General features: G+C 43.0%; 1 protein-coding gene across 2 annotated transcripts in view; it reads left to right on the top strand.

The window, feature by feature from the left end:
* The first annotated feature begins 8,883 nt into the window (after positions 1 to 8,883).
* The window catches only part of LOC109908715 (neuropilin-1a), an 86,382-nt gene continuing 74,901 nt past the window's right edge, over positions 8,884 to 20,364 (top strand). Inside the window, exons 1-3 of one of the 2 annotated variants that reach the window (XM_031796383.1) lie at positions 8,884 to 9,452; positions 10,719 to 11,160; positions 12,804 to 12,978. In XM_031796383.1, coding sequence (XP_031652243.1) covers positions 11,094 to 11,160; positions 12,804 to 12,978 — 242 coding nt within the window. In that variant the 5' untranslated portion in view covers positions 8,884 to 9,452; positions 10,719 to 11,093. The remainder of the gene's footprint in view (positions 9,453 to 10,718; positions 11,161 to 12,803; positions 12,979 to 20,364) is intronic. The other variant, XM_031796382.1, reaches the window with a different exon arrangement.

Raw genomic sequence — 20,364 nt, 5'->3', positions numbered from 1 at the left:
TGGACAGTAGGAAATGCTGTGTTGTTGTTACTGTGCTGATAGTGGCCAACTCCTCCACTTCCCTGATGAGGTTAAACTAATCAGAAGAGGTCTTATCTATTTCAATGGAAACTCGTCTACTGAGTCTATACCATGTCCTGTCAGTTTCCTGTCTGTAAATGATCCTACACTAAATCATTACAGCCATCATATGACCCGAAGTCAGCACATACTTAATGCCAACAGGAAGACAAACACATACATACGCAAAAAGAAATAGTGGCGTCTCCTTTAGCTCTCCCTCAATGAGCAGGGTGTCATGTTGCACGGTAGTCCTCTCACTGTGCCGGCTAATCTTTACCATCACAGCCCAGGCTGCTATTGTAGGGGTTTCCTGTACTTAATTACTGGGGCACAAGGCATTGTGCTTTGCTGTGCTGAGGTTTCAGGCTCCATTTCTAACCCTTGTGTAGGACATTAACCTTCTGTAAGATGTAGGCTAAGCCAAGGGGGTGACTGGCGACTAGCCTTACCACCTGTTGTGGTAATTCTATTGACTAAACAAAGAATAGAGGGAAGGTGGAGCGAGGGAGGGAAGGGTGGGGAAGGAGGGATGAAGGTGTCTATTTCCCTGGTCAGTTTTTGATCTTGCCAGGAAACGGATTATCTTATGACATCACACTTCCATCTTAAAGTATAATGCCCTGCAGTGAACCAGAGATATGATCTGTTTCCCAAATGGCACCCTATTCCCTAAGTAGTACACTAATAGGGTGTCATTTGGGACTCTTCCTCTGTTTAGAACCACCACAGCTCTTTTCAAGAAGTGAGACTATAGAGAGTATGTTGATCCCTGGTCTGAGTGGGTTTCCATGGCGGATTTCCAGGGCAGGCTCTGAGGTGATTTTAAAGGGTGGGATCTCTCATAATTCAAGTCAGACGGATTCATGGGGAAATCAAATCAGCCTCCCAGACAGAGGAGAGCAGGGAAGAGCAGAGCAGAGCTGAAGCAGCAATATAATATCCATCATGCAGCACAATATTTAATTGACTTATATAACATTTCTCCTTTCTGACAGCTTCTTCCCCTCCCTCACTACACATCTACACCTATTTTATTAGGACTGTCCTCTGGGGTTTGGGGTTTCTCTCTCTGTCTCTGTCTCTGTCTCTGTCTCTGTCTCTGTCTCTGTCTCTGTCTCTGTCTCTGTCTCTGTCTCTGTCTCTGTCCCTTTCTCTCTGCCTTTTAGGTTGTTCTCAGGTTGTTCTCAGGGGTTCTCCCCCTCTTTCTTTCTCCCTGTCTCTCTCTCTATCTCCTTCTCTCTCTGCATTTGATGATGAGGAGAAGGGCCGGCTCTTGCCTTTTGGGGGCCCTAAGCGAGATTTGGTTTTAGTTGCCCTCCTCTTGACGGTGGAGAGAAATGTACATTTTAAATGTTAACGTTAAATGCTATCTTGTCACAACACAACTGATTGGCTCAAATGCATGAAGAAGGAAAGAAATTCCAATAATTCACTTTTAACAAGGCACACATGTTAATTGAAATGCATTCCAGGTGACTACCTCATGATGCTGGTGAGAGAATGCCAAGAGTGTGCAAAGCTGTCATCAAGGCGAAAGGTGGCTACTTTGAAGAATTTAAAATATAAAATATATTTTGATTTGTGTTATTTCATTGCGTTGATGACTTCACTATTATTCTACAATGTAGAACATTTAAAAATAAAGAAAAACCCTTGAATGAGCCAAACTTTTGACTGGTACTGTATGTTTACCTGAAAATATATATGGGGAGTTGAAAATTACATTGATGGAGGCCACTATCTATCTACAATGTTAAATCTAATCAGCCCCCTTAAAAAACAAAAATCACCACACTGCCTCATTATGCCTTTAGACATGTAATTAAGAAATGAAGACGACTTTGAGTCTTCTGTGTGTCCAAAAAAAGGTTTTCTTGATTAGGCGTCAAGCATTGGGCAATTCCTTTCTGTGATGATGTGAATTTGGGGTGCTGCTAGAGGGAGTTGAATGTGAAGGAAGTTAAAGCATGCACCCAATTACAGTGTGATTCTGTCATACACACACACACACATACGCATGCATGCATACACACAGATGCGCGCGCACACACACACACACACACACACACACACACACACACACACACACACACACACACAGACTCGTCATTAATTTCCGGAGCCATCGTTCTCTCTTTCTTCCCCTGAGAAACGTTTCAATATTTTTCTGCCAACGTTATGCATATTTATGCTTACATCCTCTCTGCTTCACTAAATGTCACTGGAAATGTTTATTTTTCTAATGAAGGCATTTTCATATTTTACTCTTATTTCCTCCTCCTTCTACTCCTCCTCCTCCTCCTTCCACTCCTCATCCTCCTACTCCTACTCCACCTAGTTCCCGCCTCTTGTCTTTGTTTGAATGAGTCATTCCTCCTGAAAATGACCATGCAGCTCCTCACACTGTTGTTTCTCTTTCTCATTACCATAATGTCTCTCAACTTCAGACGAGTTTTCGTCCTCTGCTAATTCCATGCACACTTAGTTTCAACTCACTCGCTGAGCCTCTGAGGAGAAACGCTGTCTTTGTTACAATTACTCTCACCGTTGATCTTCTGGAGGTCCTGTGGGACTCAGCATACAGGGGTAGTTTTTAGAGTCACTCTTTTTCCCATGATGCAACCAAAGCCAAAGGAACTGCCTATAAAAGAGCCGACTCACAATTCTCTCCTCCGGCTAAGAAAGCTTTGTCAGACCCAGACAGAACATTTCAAGTTTGAACATGCTCTAGAAGTTCAGCATTGAGTGATGAGCATAAATATGTATATGCTCTCTCTCTGTCTCTCTCTCTCACACACACACGTGCACACACACACGTGCACACACAGCCTAGAACACAACCGTAGTTTTAGATGTACATTTGTGCCTCTGAGTCTGTGTGAAATGTTCTTAGGGAAAATAATTACCAACAGCTGCCAAAAGTGTGAACGAGTATAACAACCACATGAACCACTTCACCACTGTGTAATCCAAACTGTACAATCTGCTTGTGTCCCGTTCACAACACAGATACAACTTGTCTGAACAAAGTAGCTGTCTTTAACTGTGGTGTGTGATGGGGAGAGGAGGGAGAAAAAACACATGCTCTGATTAGTAGGTAACTAGGTTTTTTTTTTAAGTTCATGGTCTGCACCCCAAATCCCACTTCGTGATCTGGAGAAATAGGAACATATATTTAACAGTGGCAGATGGTTGAGGAAATATCCCATCAGCCATTACAGCTGTTTACCTTAGGGGAAAACAACATGATTTCACATGTGGAAAATCAAATCATTTCATGTGAAATCATGTGAAACCAGGTTGTTTTGGAGCCATTCACATGTGGATCTTCACATGTGATTATAGCACCTTTTTCATATGGAAGTTTGTGAAACCATGTGGTTTGGGAACACTTCACACGTGCCCCCTCAGTTTTGTCCTTTAAAAAAAATAATGTTTCTCTGTAATACTATGAGCCACCTAGCAATTTTATGAAGTTGTCTTTAGCCCAGATAGGTTCCCAATCTCCCATCCACATAACTAGCCACCAAGAAGCCATTTCTTGGTAGCTAGTACAGGTAACTGCCAAAATAAAGGAAACACTAACATAAAGTGTCTCAATGCACCTTGGCCATAGATTCTACAAGTGTTTGGAACTCTAGAGGGATGCGACACCATTCTCCCACAAGAAATTCCATTATTTTGTGTTTTATTGATGGAAAAGGTGCCATTACAGAATCTCCAAAAAGTGTTCAATTGGATTGAGATCTGTTGACTGAGAACACCATGATTACATAACCTTTCACATGTGAAATCATGTGGAACCATGTGCTTTTGGAACACTTCACGTGATGATATTTCACATAACCTTTCATGTGTATTCAAATTTTCACATGATGCCCTGCCAACAAATATGAGTCATTAGGATCTCCCCGGAACATCACAAAATAGCTGCAGTGTTTTCAACAGTACATAATTGACTCAGTAATTCAAATTCAACATGTCGTCACCTGGGATTTAAACTCACAACCTCTTGGTTTACAATAATCCGATATTCCTGCTAACTCACTGTGTCTGTGTCAATGACTGATTTCACCTGTATTCCTACACTTTGGACTTCAAAGTAAATCTCAGCTTTGTATAATACACTAAGAGATTAATGTAATATTAATGTAATATTTATCAGAGTGATTCAGAAGTAACGTTAAAACAGAATAATATGCCAGAATAATATGCTAATAAATATGTAATTATGCTAATAAATCCTGAGGTTGTGAGTTCAAATCCCAGGTGGGGTCATGTTGGAAAGTCAGTACTAAGTGATCATGTCAAATGAAATCATACTGTCATTGATTAAAAAAATACATTATTTTAGCTGAACAGCCTACCACTCACATGTGGAATTGCATTTTCACGTGAAAAAATTTCACATGTGAAAATTGAATTTGCATATTCATATGTTGTCACGATCGTCGTAATGAGCGGACCAAGGCGCAGCGTGATTGAAGTTCCACAAAAACAATAAAGCAATAACGAAACGTGAAAATTGTGGTGCACACAAAACAATATCCCACAAACACAGGTGGGAAAAATGGCTACCTAAATATGATCCCCAATTAGAGGCAACGATTACCAGCTGCCTACAATTGGGAACCATACAAAACACCAACATAGAAATATTGAACTAGAACAGCCCCTGACCTACTACACCATAGAGAACCAAGGGCTCTCTATGGCCAGGGCGTGACACATGTGCAATTCTAACTATCACGTTTATTTAACTAGGCAAGTCAGTTAATTCCAATTTCTTATTTACAATGATGAACTAAGAACAGTGGGTTAACTGCCTTGTTCAGGGGTAGAACGACACATTTTTACCTCGTCAGATAAGGGATTTGATCTAGCAACCTTTCGATTATTGGTCCTACGCTCAACCTGCCGCCCCACATTGGTTAAATATTTGTACACTATTTTAGCTCAACAGTGTACCACTTACCTTAAAACCCCTATACCATTTTATTACTTCTTAGAAAAAAACACATTTCAAATTTGCTGTTTTACATGTGAAATAATTGTTTTCACATGTTGAGCTGAAAACAAGAGACACACGTGAGGTCAGTTGTTTACATGTGAAACCATGCACACATGTATTCAATATATAGTTCACATGTTAACACCACCTTTTCACATGTGAGGAGAATAACATGTTTTCACCTCACATGTAATTTGCAGAATCACATCTGGAATTTGAAGTTACACATGTGAAAATTGAATTTGCCCTTTCACATGTGAAAAATGTTCAAATGTTTTCACGTGCAGTTTCACGGTATCACATGTTGAAATGTTGCATCCCCATGTTGTCACATTTATTTCACATCAGATCACGTTTTTACATGTGCTCCAATGTTTTCACTTGTGAAGTTTCATGTTCTTAGATGTTGCTTTTACATGTTGACACGTTATCACATTAACTTCACATAAGATCACATGTGAAATCTATATCTTTTTTGAATAAGGGTTCATACTGATAAATAAAGAGAGAAGAGGTAAAGCTACAACACAGAGGTGACTGTCCAACATAGTGCCTGTCCAAAATATCACAAAAAAAATTTGAACAAAATTTTTACAAAAACCTACAGCCAATATGAATATTACTGTACATATTCATCAAGGTTTTCTATGGCATTGACTATATTATCATAAAAGGTAACAGTTACAGCTCATATGATTGATTCCAGGGCTCAGTGTGCCATACCATAGGCTTGATATGACATCAGGACTGGCAACACACACCCAGTCATTTGGGGGCAGAGCTGAAAATATCGCCTTTATTGTGCAGCTGTAATCGGAAAACTGACATGGAGGGCCCTCTAATGGGTGGCCATATTCTGTTTGCGTCCCAAATGGCACCTCGTTCCTTATAAAGTACACCATGACCCTGATCAAAAGTAGGGCACTAAATAAGGAATAGGGTGCCATTTGGGATGCGGCCTACATTAATCCTGCTGCAACCTACATTAATCCTGCTGCTTAGTCACTCTTAATTTTCCAAGCAGATTAGCCTTCAATGACTGACTATAGTCTCTTTTCTGTTGATTAGAAAATAAATACCTTACCCTGAGTTTGTTTTTTATAAATTAACATATGTTTTGGGCTATTGGGTAGTTCTCTTCTCTTCGGGGAAAGAAGAAGAAGCAAGCAGAAGTCAAGGCTCACCTAATGAAATTAAACCGACAGCCCAGCTCACAAGGAGAAAAAAATTATATGTCTGCTTTTGTGCTTTGGCTAATTATACCACAGGAATGTATTAAAGATTACTGTGGGATATGAAGGGGCAAATCTTTTAAATGGCTCTCTCATTGTTCCCTCACAATCCCCTTCATTTCAGATATGGCAGCTGCCTCAGCCACCATTGTGAAATTACCCTGTCCCATTGTTCCAAAGCCTTGTTATCCACAAGACACACGAGTCTAGTTAGTGGCGCTTTGATAGAGGGGCCCAGTACCTCTCTAACATAGTGTTATCTGCAAGAGGGGGAATTACCAGTGGTGGATGGAATAAAGCAGCTCATTCCTCTCTCTCTAAGAAGACTAAGAAGACTGTGCACCATTAGTTGGGGTCATGACTGTCTTATGTTGCTCCACTTCCAATTTGATATTTGCAATTGAAGAGGAGTGGTAGGCTATATATACAGTGGTGGGAAAAAAAGTACCCAATTGTCATACTTGAATAAAAGTAAAGATACCTTTACAGAAAATGACTAAAGTAAAAGTAACTCAGTAAAATACTACTTGAGTAAAGTCTAAAAGTACTTGGTTTTAAATATGCTTAAGTATCAAAAGTAAAAGCAAAAGCAAAAGTATAAATAATTTCAAAATTCCTTATATTAAGAAAACCAGACAGCACAATTTTCCCCGGATAGCCAGGGGCACATTCCAACACTCAGACATTATTTACAAATGAAGCATTTGTGTTTAGTGAGTCCGCCAGATCAGAGGCAGTAGGGATGACCAGATTGTTCTCTTGATTGGTGCGTGAATTGAACCATTTCCTGTCCTGCTAATAAGCATTCAACATTTAATGAGTACTTTTTTGGTGTCAGGGTAAAGAGTAAAAAGTACATCCTTTTCTTTAGGAATGTAGTGAAGTAAAAGTAAAAGTTGTCCAAAATATAAATTGAAAAATACAGATTCCAAAAAACAAAACTACTTAAGTATTATTTTAAAGTAGTTTTACTTAAGTACTTTACACCACTGTATATATTCAGTATTGTGCCTTTCATTAGTATTTAGCATTGTTAGGCTTTTATACATGCTTACATTCTTCTGTAGTCTTATAATAAGAACGCTGATGTAAAGATCCAAGGTATAGTCTATTGTTTTTGATCATGGAATGAATTGACAGTATAAGAGTATAAAAATGAAAAAACCCTTTTCGATTTTGATAACCTTCCCTGAAAAATATAAATAATTATTTCTGCATTGCGATTTTAATTAAATGAAGACCCAAGAGTCTAATCATAAGTCTACACGTGTTTGTAAATATAGAAGTCTTATTAGACATATGGGAATTCCCCAGCAGGTCGTCTCTCTTGACACCACCTACAGGCCGGAGATAGCTCCCGTTACTGTGGTTACTGCGGTCACACCATTGCACACCGGATAATGCACTACTTACTCTTGACTTCACTCTAATGTGTCTGCTTGGGTTCAACCTATGGGTTTACATTTTATCGTCCGAAGCTCTCTGTAGGAGTCCGTCTCCAAGACACCCTTTCCTGCTCCCAGACACTCCAACCTCGGTGCCACCCTGGTGTGTTTAGAATGCAGTCAGAGTCAATGTATTCCACCCTCTAAATATCAGGGCGGGATTTCGTTTTCGTGCGTTTGATGTGATTAATTTCAATATGAAGGCAATGGGAGTTAAATCTATTTTAATGAATAGCCTAACAACCTCCTAAGGTATTTGTAACGTTGACATATAAGAGTTCAGCTTGTTTAAATGATCATGTCAATCAATAACTCACATTTGTTTTATGTTCACAATATCCATATTATTCAAATCATGACACAGGGTCATTTCTGGCCAATAGCAAGTTCCAGACTCACAGGACTGCGTGCTGGAGTCTAGGTCTCTCAAAGGTCCCTCTATACACTCTAAGAAAAAAGGTGCTATATCAAACCTCAACGGGTCATTCGCTGTCCCCATATCAGAACCCTTTTGGTTGCAGGTAAAAACCAATTTAGGTTCCACGTAGAACCCTTTCCACAGAGAGTTCTACAGGGAACCCAAAATTGTACTTGAAAGCAAAAAGGTTTCTACCTGGAACCAAAAAGGGTTATCCCATTGGGACAGCACAATAACCCTGTTGGGATCAATTTTTTCTAAGAGTGTACCTGCTACCAAATATGTCCAGACCAGACGGTACAATTGACCAGGTACTTGCTGGTCAATAATAAGTGTACATTTAAACACATTAAATGTGAGAATTCAAGAAGACTGTTCATACGAGGTCCATATAGCCCGTAAGAATGCAATTTTGGGCAATGGCTGTTTATTACTAGATCATTACACAAAACGTATCAATAATAGCGTTGAACATATGAGTAAGATGAATGGCAGTTGTATTATCAGTGCTTATTTTGTGGGTGTGTTCAGATGTGTCCTAATATCTAATGTGACTCAGTCTATTCTGTAGACTGCGATAAGACAGCCAGGCGGTTGAATCTACATCTCGATTGTCGAGGCAACCCCCTGGTAAATGGGCGTGTGACTGGCTGGCTGGGTCCCGAGACACCGGAGACTCCAAACGAAGCCTGTGTTCTCAACAGCGCTACAGTAGCTGAGCACACACGCAGGAGAGGTGCGTGACGCGCTGTACAGAGGGAGGAATAAGAAATGCTAAAATCGAGTCAAGCAGTCAATGCATTCAATCAATCAATGCTCTATAGGATATTGACATTTTCTAACCTCGGGTGATATTTTGGACTGACTTTTACCGGCGCCGTGCTACTCATTGTAAGCACAAATCCCGTATCCCTCATTTGATACTACTGACAGCAGCGGATAGCTGGCTGTGTGTACGCTGAGTTGAGTCTCCGGGAAGGAATTGGCAGCGGGCGCGTGCCTTTGCGCGGAGCAGAGAGGTGCTGAGCTTCAGGGTTGCCCGGACCGGCCCCGGCGTACTACAGGCTACGGATTGACTGGGGAAATATTTGGGAATTGACTTCCTCTCTCGTCAGCGGTGGAGACCTGTCCTTTCCTGTGGTTGTTTTTGAGGTTAACGGAATTGGAAGGAGGTGCGGAGACTTTGACAGAGAAACAGAGAGGGCATACTCTCAGCCTGCCGAAAACTGCTTCGCTTCGATATTGGATACATATGGGGCTGTGAGTGAGTCTACAAGACGCAGGTGAATGCAGTTATTTTTCATTAAGTGGCTTGAATTCAGAAGAGACAGAACAATGTTGTTATATGGGGAACACTGAGCGAAGCGTGCTCTTAGCTTTCATTCACATGGTTTTAAAAATACAGCGCATTGAAGTGAGCTACTATCCCCCTGAACAGCATAGAACGCAGGGCACGGGCACGTTTTGTATCGCTTGAAATGTTGCATTACTCTGTAATTCAGATTTCCAGTGTCACATGTAAGGAATGTTAGGCGCCCTTGGATTCACGTCAGAGTAGTTGCACAGAGTATTTTATCCTGTGACTTGGTGAGCATAGCAGCTGGTCGAAAGCATTTCATATTGAATGCAAGTCCTCTTTTTGTGCAGTGCCATAAGGTAGTCTAAAAAGCCAAATTGCTTGATGCTTTGCACTGCCATTGATTTCCCCCTAAATCTCAATGTGACGTTTTAATGAATGCTTTATCGCGATTCGTGCGTTAACCGCTTTTACAATTAGGAGATCTACATAGCCCATTGATGCGTAAAAATAGATATATGGTATAAAAAAAATCTATTCATATTGCAAATCGATATCTCTTCTTTAGAATGATAATTCGATATTGAATGCCACATAGCATTTGAAGGAGGCTTTTCTCTCCTAGGGAGCTCCCTTGAATTCAGAATTAGCGGAGCGTCTTTGAGAGAGGTCGTTTGGCACACACAAATACAAGTTTTGGAGGCAGTAGTGGTCTATGTTATTATCCTCCAGTTGAGCTGTTTGTTAGCGTAGTTTAGTGACATCCAGTAGCCAGTGACCGTGTGAAAGTCCATCAGAGGAGGGATAGTGAAAGAGAGCTAGCGCCCGTGTGCGCTGTCACTTTCAGGTCTGACTGGAAGTCTGCAAGTGAGACGGAGAGAGTCTCGGAAAAAGAACCCAGACCTCAGCTTTTAAAGAGAGAGGGGCGTCCATAGGTTGGGCTATGCATATTTGTAATCAAACCAATCAGAGACCTCTGAGATTTAGGCTCTAGCAACCAGACTGAAGCAGGCAGCACACCCGCTCAAAAGAAGAAAAGCGGCCGCAATTTAGGGGTCGTATCCATCGTTTTAAGCCTCTATTATGGCACTGACTTTCGCCAGATGTTAGTATTACTAGTTCGTGTCTTGTCAGATTTGAGAATCAGCAGAGGGCGAAGGGGAACAACGCGAGCTTGATTTGCTAATGTGCCCACTTTTGAAACGAATATCACCACCACTGCTGCTTACTCTCAATATTTCTTTCCATTTAGCACCGACGGATTACCTCTTGCCTGGTCATCGTTTCCAAGGAGTTGAAACGGGAGTGGTGCTGGCGCCGGGGATTTTTACTTCTTCTTTTACTCGCTCCGACTACTTGTGTGGAGGAAATGGCAACGCCAGTGTTTGAGAGAGGACCCCAACTGGAAGAGAGAGGAAACCGGACCTGAATGACAGGATACAGCAGCCAACCTGAGACATATCCAGACACATTTCAACTGCTTTAGTCAAGACACTTCTGCTTGATTTGTTTTCTTTCGGCCCAAGCTTGAAAATAAGGAAGAATAACAGGACCTGAAAAACCTTGGGAGGAGTTTTATTTCGTTTTTCGTTTTTCCTCATTTAATTTTGTTTCTAACAAAACAAGGATGCATTGTGGATTAGTGCTGTTCCTCTTAATGGGAATCTTCTTCGTCGCTAAGGCTTTCAAAAATGGTAAGTGACAACTGATATTCCCCCGGCTGTGCTGGGCTAGCCTATTTATCCTGATGTTTTTAAGGATGAACCGTGTCCAACCATTCGCTGATGTTTTTCTGACTCGTTACGCGTTCACCTGCCTGTCTTCCCTGCGGGTTAGTGCTGCCATTGTCACAGATACATTACTGTAGTGTGGGTCGTTCTATTTTTCAGATGTTATTAAACGTTTGGGCACAGTAGACTAGTGCTAGGGTACTTCCCTCTTTCTTTGCTGTAGCAAATACATGTAGGCGGCACTTTATTGCTTCGTTTCCACTATGAGCAAACTTCTTTACGATAGAATGAATAGAGAGACATAAGAAAGAATGAACCGCCACATTTCAAATTCTGTTGAACATTGCATTGTATCCTATTCAAAACACATTTTCAAGTACTTTACATGGCAGATGGTAGCTATAATACAAAAGCATGACTGCGTACACATAAATGAAGATAAAGTGAGAGGCTAATTTGGACTACTTGAAGTGGCGTGTCTCTAGACACGAGGAAGGGCTCGTTATTCTCCGGCGCTTGTAAAGAAATGGTCTGTGTGAAAAGGGAAACAAGTTTTATAAGGATCTGCGTGAATCTAACAAACATTACGAGCATCATTCGTTAATATAGATTACTCAGCAAACGAAAAATAGATGGCATAGATATTTTGTTTTATGTTATAATCTACATAGGCTACCCCAAAAACAAATACATTATGCTCCTCACAGATAATCTGTGAAAAAACTTTAGTCTATCATTTTTTATTGTTTGGCGTTATTGCCATATAACACATTGTCTACAAGTCGCATGGCACCATATGTGCCATTCCCATGGAGACTCAGCCATACCCCGGCACAGCCACAGTGTAGCAGCAGCTCCCCGTCCACTCTCGGTCTACTACATGAATCCATTACTCCCTGCCGGGGCTAATGGTCCTTGGTCATTAGGAGTTGTTCTAGATAATAGCTGTTTGTGACATTTCACATCATTTTTTACTAGCCTATTTATATAAAAAATACCTTTTTTAATTTAATTGACAAGCGATTAACATTAACCGTGTTGGCCCAACATAAACCACTACAATTAACAGTAGGCTATAGGCGAAACTTTTCCTAATGTTTGTGAACAATTGTGTTGTATACCATCTTTATATATGCCTGTCAAATAAAAGGTGTACCATACTGTGTTATCTGAGCAAATTAATACAATAAAAAGTCAATATAACACATTTATCAAAATGTGGGAGAAATTCATAATCTTTAGCGCATTGACTGTCAGAAATGATTGTCTTCACGAATGTAGACCTAACCAAAATAGCCAAAACGCATATTCCATTTGTTTGGTATCTAGTTTAGACATATTTAGACACTGTGGGTATATGTTTATATGGAGTTAGCTTATAATTTTCAGCCTAAATATATATTTATAAAAATTATTCAAACAATCATGTTCGACTCCAGTTTGATTTTGAAAACAGTCTCTATCTTCATCGGGACAATATTCTGATTAAAAAACACACTTTTTCTGCATTAAATTCTAGCCAACATTATTGATTCATTTGAATCCCTGCGTCTGTGTCACTTTGGGCTGTTGTGCTGACTGTCTTTTCTCCCCTTTCTTTCTTGCAGACAAGTGTGGGGACAACATCAGAATAACCAATGCGAATTACCTCACCTCGCCTGGGTATCCGACATCATATTTGCCATCTCAGAAATGCGTTTGGGTGATAACAGCGCCTGGACCTCACCAAAGAATTCTAATCAACTTTAACCCGCATTTTGATCTCGAGGACAGAGAGTGCAAGTAAGTTGACTTGGCTGCCCACTACACCGTTCATGCATATTGTACATGAAAGCCCGCCATCTAGTGGCTATGGAATTATTGCGAGCGCAGCGCTGCCTGCATGTCTGAGGCAGGAGTGTTTAAAAAAAAAAAACTTGCTTCAGAGTTTATTTTCTTGTCATTGTCTGAGAAAGATTTTACTCAAAGGACTTAATATTTTTCAGATTCTCATGGGTCTTTCCATTGAGGAAGTAAGACCATTTTGTCTAAACTTCGATACATTATACATTTCTCTTCCTCTTCTCATCATAGTCCATTAGAAGGGGAACTGACCCATCCTGCTGGGTCAGTTCCAGTTCCATGTTTGACTTTTAAGCTTTAAGGTGTTATGCCACTCTAGGTCAAACGGTTAACCTGTTGTCGGGGAGGTCTAAGCCGGGCAGCCAGGCTATGAAACCGGAGCTCCACAGTAATGTGATGAGCCTGCTGCCTCCCTGTGTCAGTGGTGCCCTGAGGTGAAGCAATGTCTCAGCCTGGGCTGGCTGGCTGCCTATCCCTCTGTCTCTGCCTGCGCCCCAAACCCTGCCCTGTTCCCGGTTCCTTGTGTGTGTTCCCTCTGTGCCTTTGTTTACGCTGGAGGGGCAGCTAGAGAACACAGAGTGAACAGGGATGGATACTGTTACTGTATCCCCACTACGCACTACATCTAAGCTCTCTCTCTCTCTTTCTCTCTCACTGCTATGCCGTTTGTGTTTTCGCTGAATACCACATAGGCCCGTAGATTGCACTGTTTTAATAGGATCTCTGCCCACTGGGCACAGACGTCAGTTTAACAACTAGTTTTGGTCTACACTTGATTGAGTTGTCAGCTAATGTGGATTCAAAGTGAACTCAACAATTATATGAACCATGTCATTGGATTTAGGTGAAAAGTTTGGTGAAAAAAAGACACTGTGGGTTATACTGCTTTACTGCTTCTATAAAGGGCCATTCTGTGATTTACTGCTTCTATAAAGGGCCATTCTGTGATTTACTGCTTCTATAAAGGGCCATTCTGTGATTTACTGCTTCTATAAAGGGCCATTCTGTGATTTACTGCCTGGTTGACCACTGCCGTCTTCCAGAGGAGGATCCTGGTGGTCCTGACTTTTCCTAGCTCAGATTTAATCACCCAGGGACTGTTAAAATGTCGCCAGGCACAAGGTTACTGCGTGTGTGTGTGTGCGTGTGTGTGTGTGTGTGTGTGTGTGTGTGGACATATAGAAAGAGGAAACAATACTTTTGTTAATGGAATTAACCAGGAATGAGTTTCCTGTGTTTAAACACACACACACAAAAAAACAAGGAACTCAGCCTCAAGGCACAAAATGCAATATGGCTTCCCTTTTTTCAGTTGAAAAGAAATGTCCTCGGTGAACTTCAAGTTTGAGCATTTCCGTGTTGTGTACAAATGATTTCTAACGTTTCAGTCCACATCCATTGAAGGGTTCTGTTTTCCACGTTGGGGCTGACCTGCCATGCAGTTAATTGCTTGTCCCTCCGTACATTTGTTAGTTGCGTATAATGAGCATGTTATTTTCCTTGTTCCAACCTTTGCCAAACGTCCTTATTATGTTTGGAGCAGAGCCAGGGTTTACAGTGTTTTTACTGTGTAATGCTGCCCGTGGAGTGGTCACGGGTTATAAACCACAGCGCTAGAGGGAAGCACACTAACAACAACTAACCTGCAGAGACATCTTTGAAACTTAATCAAGTCGCTAGTGATTCATGTGGTTCATGCAGTTTATGCGTCCCAAATGGCACCTTATTCCCTATTTAGTGCAGTACTTTTGGCCAGAGCCCATAGGGTTTCCCATAAGGCTCTGGCCAAGAGTGGTGCACTCTAGGGAATAGGGTGCAATTTGGGACGCAGTAATATACAGTGGAGAAACAGGGTCAGCTTGACCTCAAGGCTCTTCTACTTGAACCACTTCTCCTCCACCCTGTTTGGTCTGGTAGCGTTTCGTAGACCACGTTGTAATCCAGCGGGTTTCATGGGACTATAGTTCCACTAGTTTCCCCTTACGTGGTCACTTTAGACTGGATCGGGAAGATGGCCAGTGACATTGGCCGAGTCCCAAATATCACCCTATCCCCTACATAGTGCACTACTTTTGACCAGAGCCCTGGTCAGAAGTACTGCACTATACAGGGAATAGGCTGGCGTTTAAGATGCAGCCATTCAATTAGGCTCTCTCATTTCTCATGGCCCTAGGTCTCAACTCATGTAGCCTAATGGTGCTTAGTAAAGGGAAGGCCACTCATCTTAATAGCTAGAGGGACATGTCATAATGTAGATAAGTCCATTAGGGCATAGGAGGGAGAGATACTGTATGTGCTTCATGGCCTTGGTGTCTTTGTGTTGCTAGATAGCGGTTGGGTTGGTGTGATTTGTACAGCAACAGTAATCAGACTTCCATGGGCCATCCAGTCGCAGCTCAACTCAGACAAAACAACCCTTGCATAATGGAAACTGATGAAGGCAAGTCCCAGAATGGAAGCCTTGCCTTGCCTTGCTTATCTGATGGACCAGTGCGTAGGGGGTAAGCAGGCAGCTACAATGCAAGCCTCAGTGCGCTCCCCTGCAATTTAATTATTGGTCCAAATGGAACACACATGCTCCACATGTGCTCCTACATTGCCGTTATCAGCCAACCAAACAGAAACCAAACAAAAGGCTGAGTCTACCTCTGTTGTTACACGTGTGACTGGCTGACGGGTTTGTTTGAAAGGTTAGGTCTGCATTCCAAATGGTGCCCTATTCCCTTTATAGTGAACTACTTTTGACCTGAGCCCGATGGGCCCTGTGTTCTCCGCTATATAGGGAATAGGGTTCCATTTGGGACTCGGACTCAGTCTACAACTCGTATCCTGAGAGAGAGGAGAGTCGGAGGAAAAGCGTTCACCAGTAGATAAGGACTAAGTGGCCATTGAACGGTGAATGTGGGAAATGTTTACCTTTCCATGCAGTGTTGTATAGACTCTCATGCTGTGTTTTTGGGTTACGCCACCGGTGTAGCTCTCACAAACCAAATGAAGTTTGAGGTAAAAGCCTGGTCCGCCAAGACAAATATTTGGACTCAATTTGCTCTGAAGTTAACTTTAGACTTAGAAAACCTTGCAGAGTGTGATGCTGTTGCTTTCTATGAAAGCTGCTTGGGTTGGAATCAACATTCCACCAATATGATATGCTTTTGACAGCACAATGAATCATTGATGTGCTTGGATCCTCTGACCAAACAAAATATCGGACCAATTCTTTCTATGCCAACATAATGTGAGATCCCCTCATAGCTATGGTGAAGACTGCTGAAGAGTAGAGCTGCCTTTTGACGGAAAGAGGGGTTAAAGTTGAGCGATGGGGTAAGAAAAGGAGAGGTTGCTTTCGATATGAAAATGCCTCTCTGTCCTCTTATGTTTTTGAGAAAAGATAGGTTCAAATGGAGAGATGAAAAGAGAGAGGATGATTCCTTCTATATGCGAGTGAGTCTCCTTATTCCTTCCTCCCTCTTCTTTCCGCCTGTCCTGTGTTTGCTGGACCTCAGAGAACAGTGAATTCCTGTGTGACAGCCCATGCAGTCCTGAGATGGTGAGGAGACATGGAGGGTGGGGGAAAATATTCGGAGAATGCCTTCTGAAGAAGGCCCTTTGTGGGTGGAGGAGAGAGGAGGAGAGAGGAAGAGAGAGGAGGAGAGAGGGAGAAAGCCAGTCAGTCAGTGAGTGAAAGCTTCAGCTCGTCTAACACACAGTGCCTCAGAAGTTAAATCCCCACTAGCTGAACTCCCCACTAACTGAGCTCCCCACTAGCTGAGCTCCCCACTAACTGAACTCCTCACTAACTGAGCTCCCTACTAGCTAAGCTCCCCACTAACTGAGCTCCCCACTAACTGAACTCCCCACTAACTGAGCTCCCCACTAGCTGAACTCCCCACTTCGTCCCCTAGCCCCCCCTCCATCTCCCCTGCTACTGACTGTGACTGCCCGTAACTCAAGGCTTGAAAAAGCAGCCTTTTCTTCTCTCTAATTATGACCCCCTCCCCTCTCCTGTCGAGTAGCCCCCTCAGAGAGCCACATACCCTGCTGGGAAGACAAACACTCTTCGCTGTGGTCTGAGACAATACACATCCTGCCTGCCTGCCCTCTGCCCTCCACTCTCCGCCTGCCCTGCCAGGCATTCCTCCTGGCTAGCCCTGCTGGACTAAAGGCTTGCAACCCAAATGGCACCCTATTCCCTGTATAGTGCCCCATAGGGATCTGGTCAAAAGTAGTGCACTATGTAGGGAAAAGGGTGCCATTTGGGACACAGACCGAGACTACAGACATGAGTTACAGCAGGGAAAAGCAGGGGAAAGTGTACTCAGCCCCCTACTGGTTCTGGAGAGTTCTGTTTTATGTAGGTCTTTTTGTTCTGCACGAATCCTAAGACTGACTCATAGGTTCGTAACACAACACTTCATGTTTAACAATGAAGACCACCTGTTCCTCTCAGAGTATACGAGGGGTACTGTGAAGAAGGAGGGGGTTTGTACATGGGACTCACTGCTGCGACTGCTTCCCTGGTACTGCCACACAAGCCTGCCTGGGCCTGAAGCTCCCTGCTGGGGTTGGGATATCAGTGGGTCTTCTCTCCTCTGTGGAGAGGCTCCATCTCTGTGTGGAAGTGCCCCATAACTCTCCCCAGAAATCCCCTGAATAAAGTGCGCTGACTCTCCCACTCACTTCCCCTCTCACTCCCTGGATGCATCCCATATGCCACCCTAATCCCTATATAGTGCACTTAGTTTGACCAGAGACCTATAAGCCCAATAGGGCACTATAAAAGGAATAGGGTGCCATTTGGGACGCAGACCCTCTCTCACGCTCGTCCGCTGCACAAGCAAATATGGAGGTGGTGAGTGGGCTGCGTGATCGTCCATCAGCCTCCGTTGTCATGGAGGAAAATAAATAAGGCGGGAATGTAAGGAGGCTTTTTTAATTCTCTGTCGGGCACGTTCAGGTCTTCTAAAACATGCAGGCAGGCTGTGACCTCTTAGGGCCAGGGGAAGAGATTTGGGCTGACATGAATTGTTGGAGATATTTATAGCCTGACTAACAGACAGGATTTCTAGTTGTTTATGGGTCTCTTTTGTGTGAGTCTGTGTCAGTGAAGCAGTTCCGCTGTACAACATCAAAGCAGAGTTGAGGCAACAGAGGCAGATCTGCTCAACGAGGCAAAATGCAGAGAGCAGCAGCACTGTGTATTTTAACTACAGACGAGGACAATATCGGCTGAAATGATGCACCTGGTCCGCCTCCAGAGTTGTACAGTAGGAAGTACATTGTATCTCAAATTACATTACAGCAGCACCACTGATAGCAATTTGCTTCAGGGTGAGTTGTTGCTCTGAATTATCACAAATTCGCAACTTGCCATAACAGAAAAGAGGACACAGGTTTTTCAGAAAGCCCTGTTTTTCTGGTACATTCACAGCATACAGAAAGACTTCTGGCCAGTCTGGTGACCCATTAAAACTAGTGTAATTAGCATTTCCCAGCAGATGAAAGCCCTGTCTAAACTATCTCTCTGGGGTCATGTTTAAAAGAGAGGTTCACCTCTGTCATATGATAGAGGACAAAAGGCTTTAAAAAGGGAGTGGTGTAGGAATCCTCTTGACTCTCTCTCTCTCTCTCGCTCTCTCTCTCTCTCTCTCTCTCTCTCTCTCTCTCTCTCTGTCTCTCTCTCGCTCTCTCTCTCTCTCTCTCTCTCTCTCTGTCTCTCTCTCTCTCTCTCGCTCGCTCATTTCTCTCTTATGTTACGCAAAGGGTTAATGGTGGCAAAAGTCCTTTGGCTAATGAGCAGGATTTAAATGTGTGTGTGTGTGCGTGCGTGCGAGTGTGTGTGTGAGTGCGTGCATACGTACGTGCGTGCGTGCGAGCGAGTGCGTGCGTACGTGCGTGCGTGCGAGTGCGTGCGTGCGTGTGTGTGTGAGAGAGTGCGTGCGTGCGTGTGTGTGTGTGAGAGAGTGTGTGCGTGCGTGCATGTGTCTATCCCTGGCTGGGGCTAGACTAGAGGAGATGGGTTTGCCGGTAGTGAAGTGTTCACCTTGGCCAGTGTTGGAAGGGCAGCCTGATTGAAAAGCTTTCTTGCCGTGACATCTGCCGTCCTCCCTGCTGCTCTGTCACTACTTTGATTCATGCGCGCCCAGCTCACGCACACCACGACCGGGAGGCGAGCCACTCTTCTACCCCGCAGGAGAGGACTCCACTTCAGAGGAGGAGGAGGAGGAGAAGGAAGAGGAGGGGAAGATGAAACAGGAGGGAGAAGAAGAAAGGAATGAGAAGAGGAGTACGGGGACTCAGTCGTAAATCAGAAAAAAGCAGACTTGCAGACCTATAACTCTGCTATGCAACGATATAAAGATATCATGTTTCAGGTTTATTTAATCATCCATGTTCACTGAGAATGGATGATTTAGTATCTGAGTTTCGGTTGGTTGCGACCTGTTTAGTGTTTTCCCTCCAGAGCCATATAAGCATCCCTATATGGATTTTTAGTGGATGATGTCACAGCCCACACAGCTGAGGGATTTCTTGTAGTATGCCTTGCTTTTTATCCAAAACAGACTCCCAGGAAAATAACTTCATGGACAAGTACATGGTTGCATCCCAAATGGCACCATACTCCCTACAAAGTGCACTGTTCCCTGCATAGTCTGTATGGGTTCTGGTCAAAAGTAGTGCACTATGCAGGGAATAGGGTACCATTGGGATTCAGCCCATGATTAGAGAACTGCATTGTCTCTATCTGGACACAGATCTATGGACTGTAAGAAATTCATACAAATTTGAATTCCAGAGAAAGGCGAAAAAGCATTAAACACTCAGGTCGTAATTCAATTAGAGTGCTGTTTCCAAAGACATTGGCAATATGAGCATGCAGTCTCAACTCACTCGCTTTTTAGATAAGCAACAGGTTTTTCTTTAGCTCACCGCCTCACTTCTCTCTCTCTTTCCATGTAAGAGAGGCTGTTTTAAACATGGAGTCTTTCTGGTTGCGCTCAAAACAACAAAAGGGGAAAATAAACAAGGGGTAATTATGAGATGGCTGTAGGAAGAAGGGGGGGGGGGGGGTAAGTAGAAAACAGTACTTCACAATGCTTCTCCTTCACCCTCCACCCTCCACCCTCCCAGTCTCTATCGGAAAGAGTCCATGGAATCTTGTTTTAATTGATGAGGCCTATTGGAGGTTGTGGAGGCCTGTTGACGTGGCCGGCTGGGGCTGTAGTCAGTGGTGTTAATACACCTTGTCTGGGCATGTTAGCCCTGTTTGGTTTAGTGCCGTAGCCCTGAACGGCCCTCGGGGTTTGATTGATGTGCCCTTGTTTCCCA

Source organism: Oncorhynchus kisutch, linkage group LG18 (genome assembly GCF_002021735.2).
Source record: "Oncorhynchus kisutch isolate 150728-3 linkage group LG18, Okis_V2, whole genome shotgun sequence".
Lineage (NCBI taxonomy): Eukaryota > Metazoa > Chordata > Actinopteri > Salmoniformes > Salmonidae > Oncorhynchus > Oncorhynchus kisutch.
The sequence above is the reverse complement of the archived record's forward strand: the minus strand, read 5'-3'. Positions and strand labels throughout refer to the sequence as shown.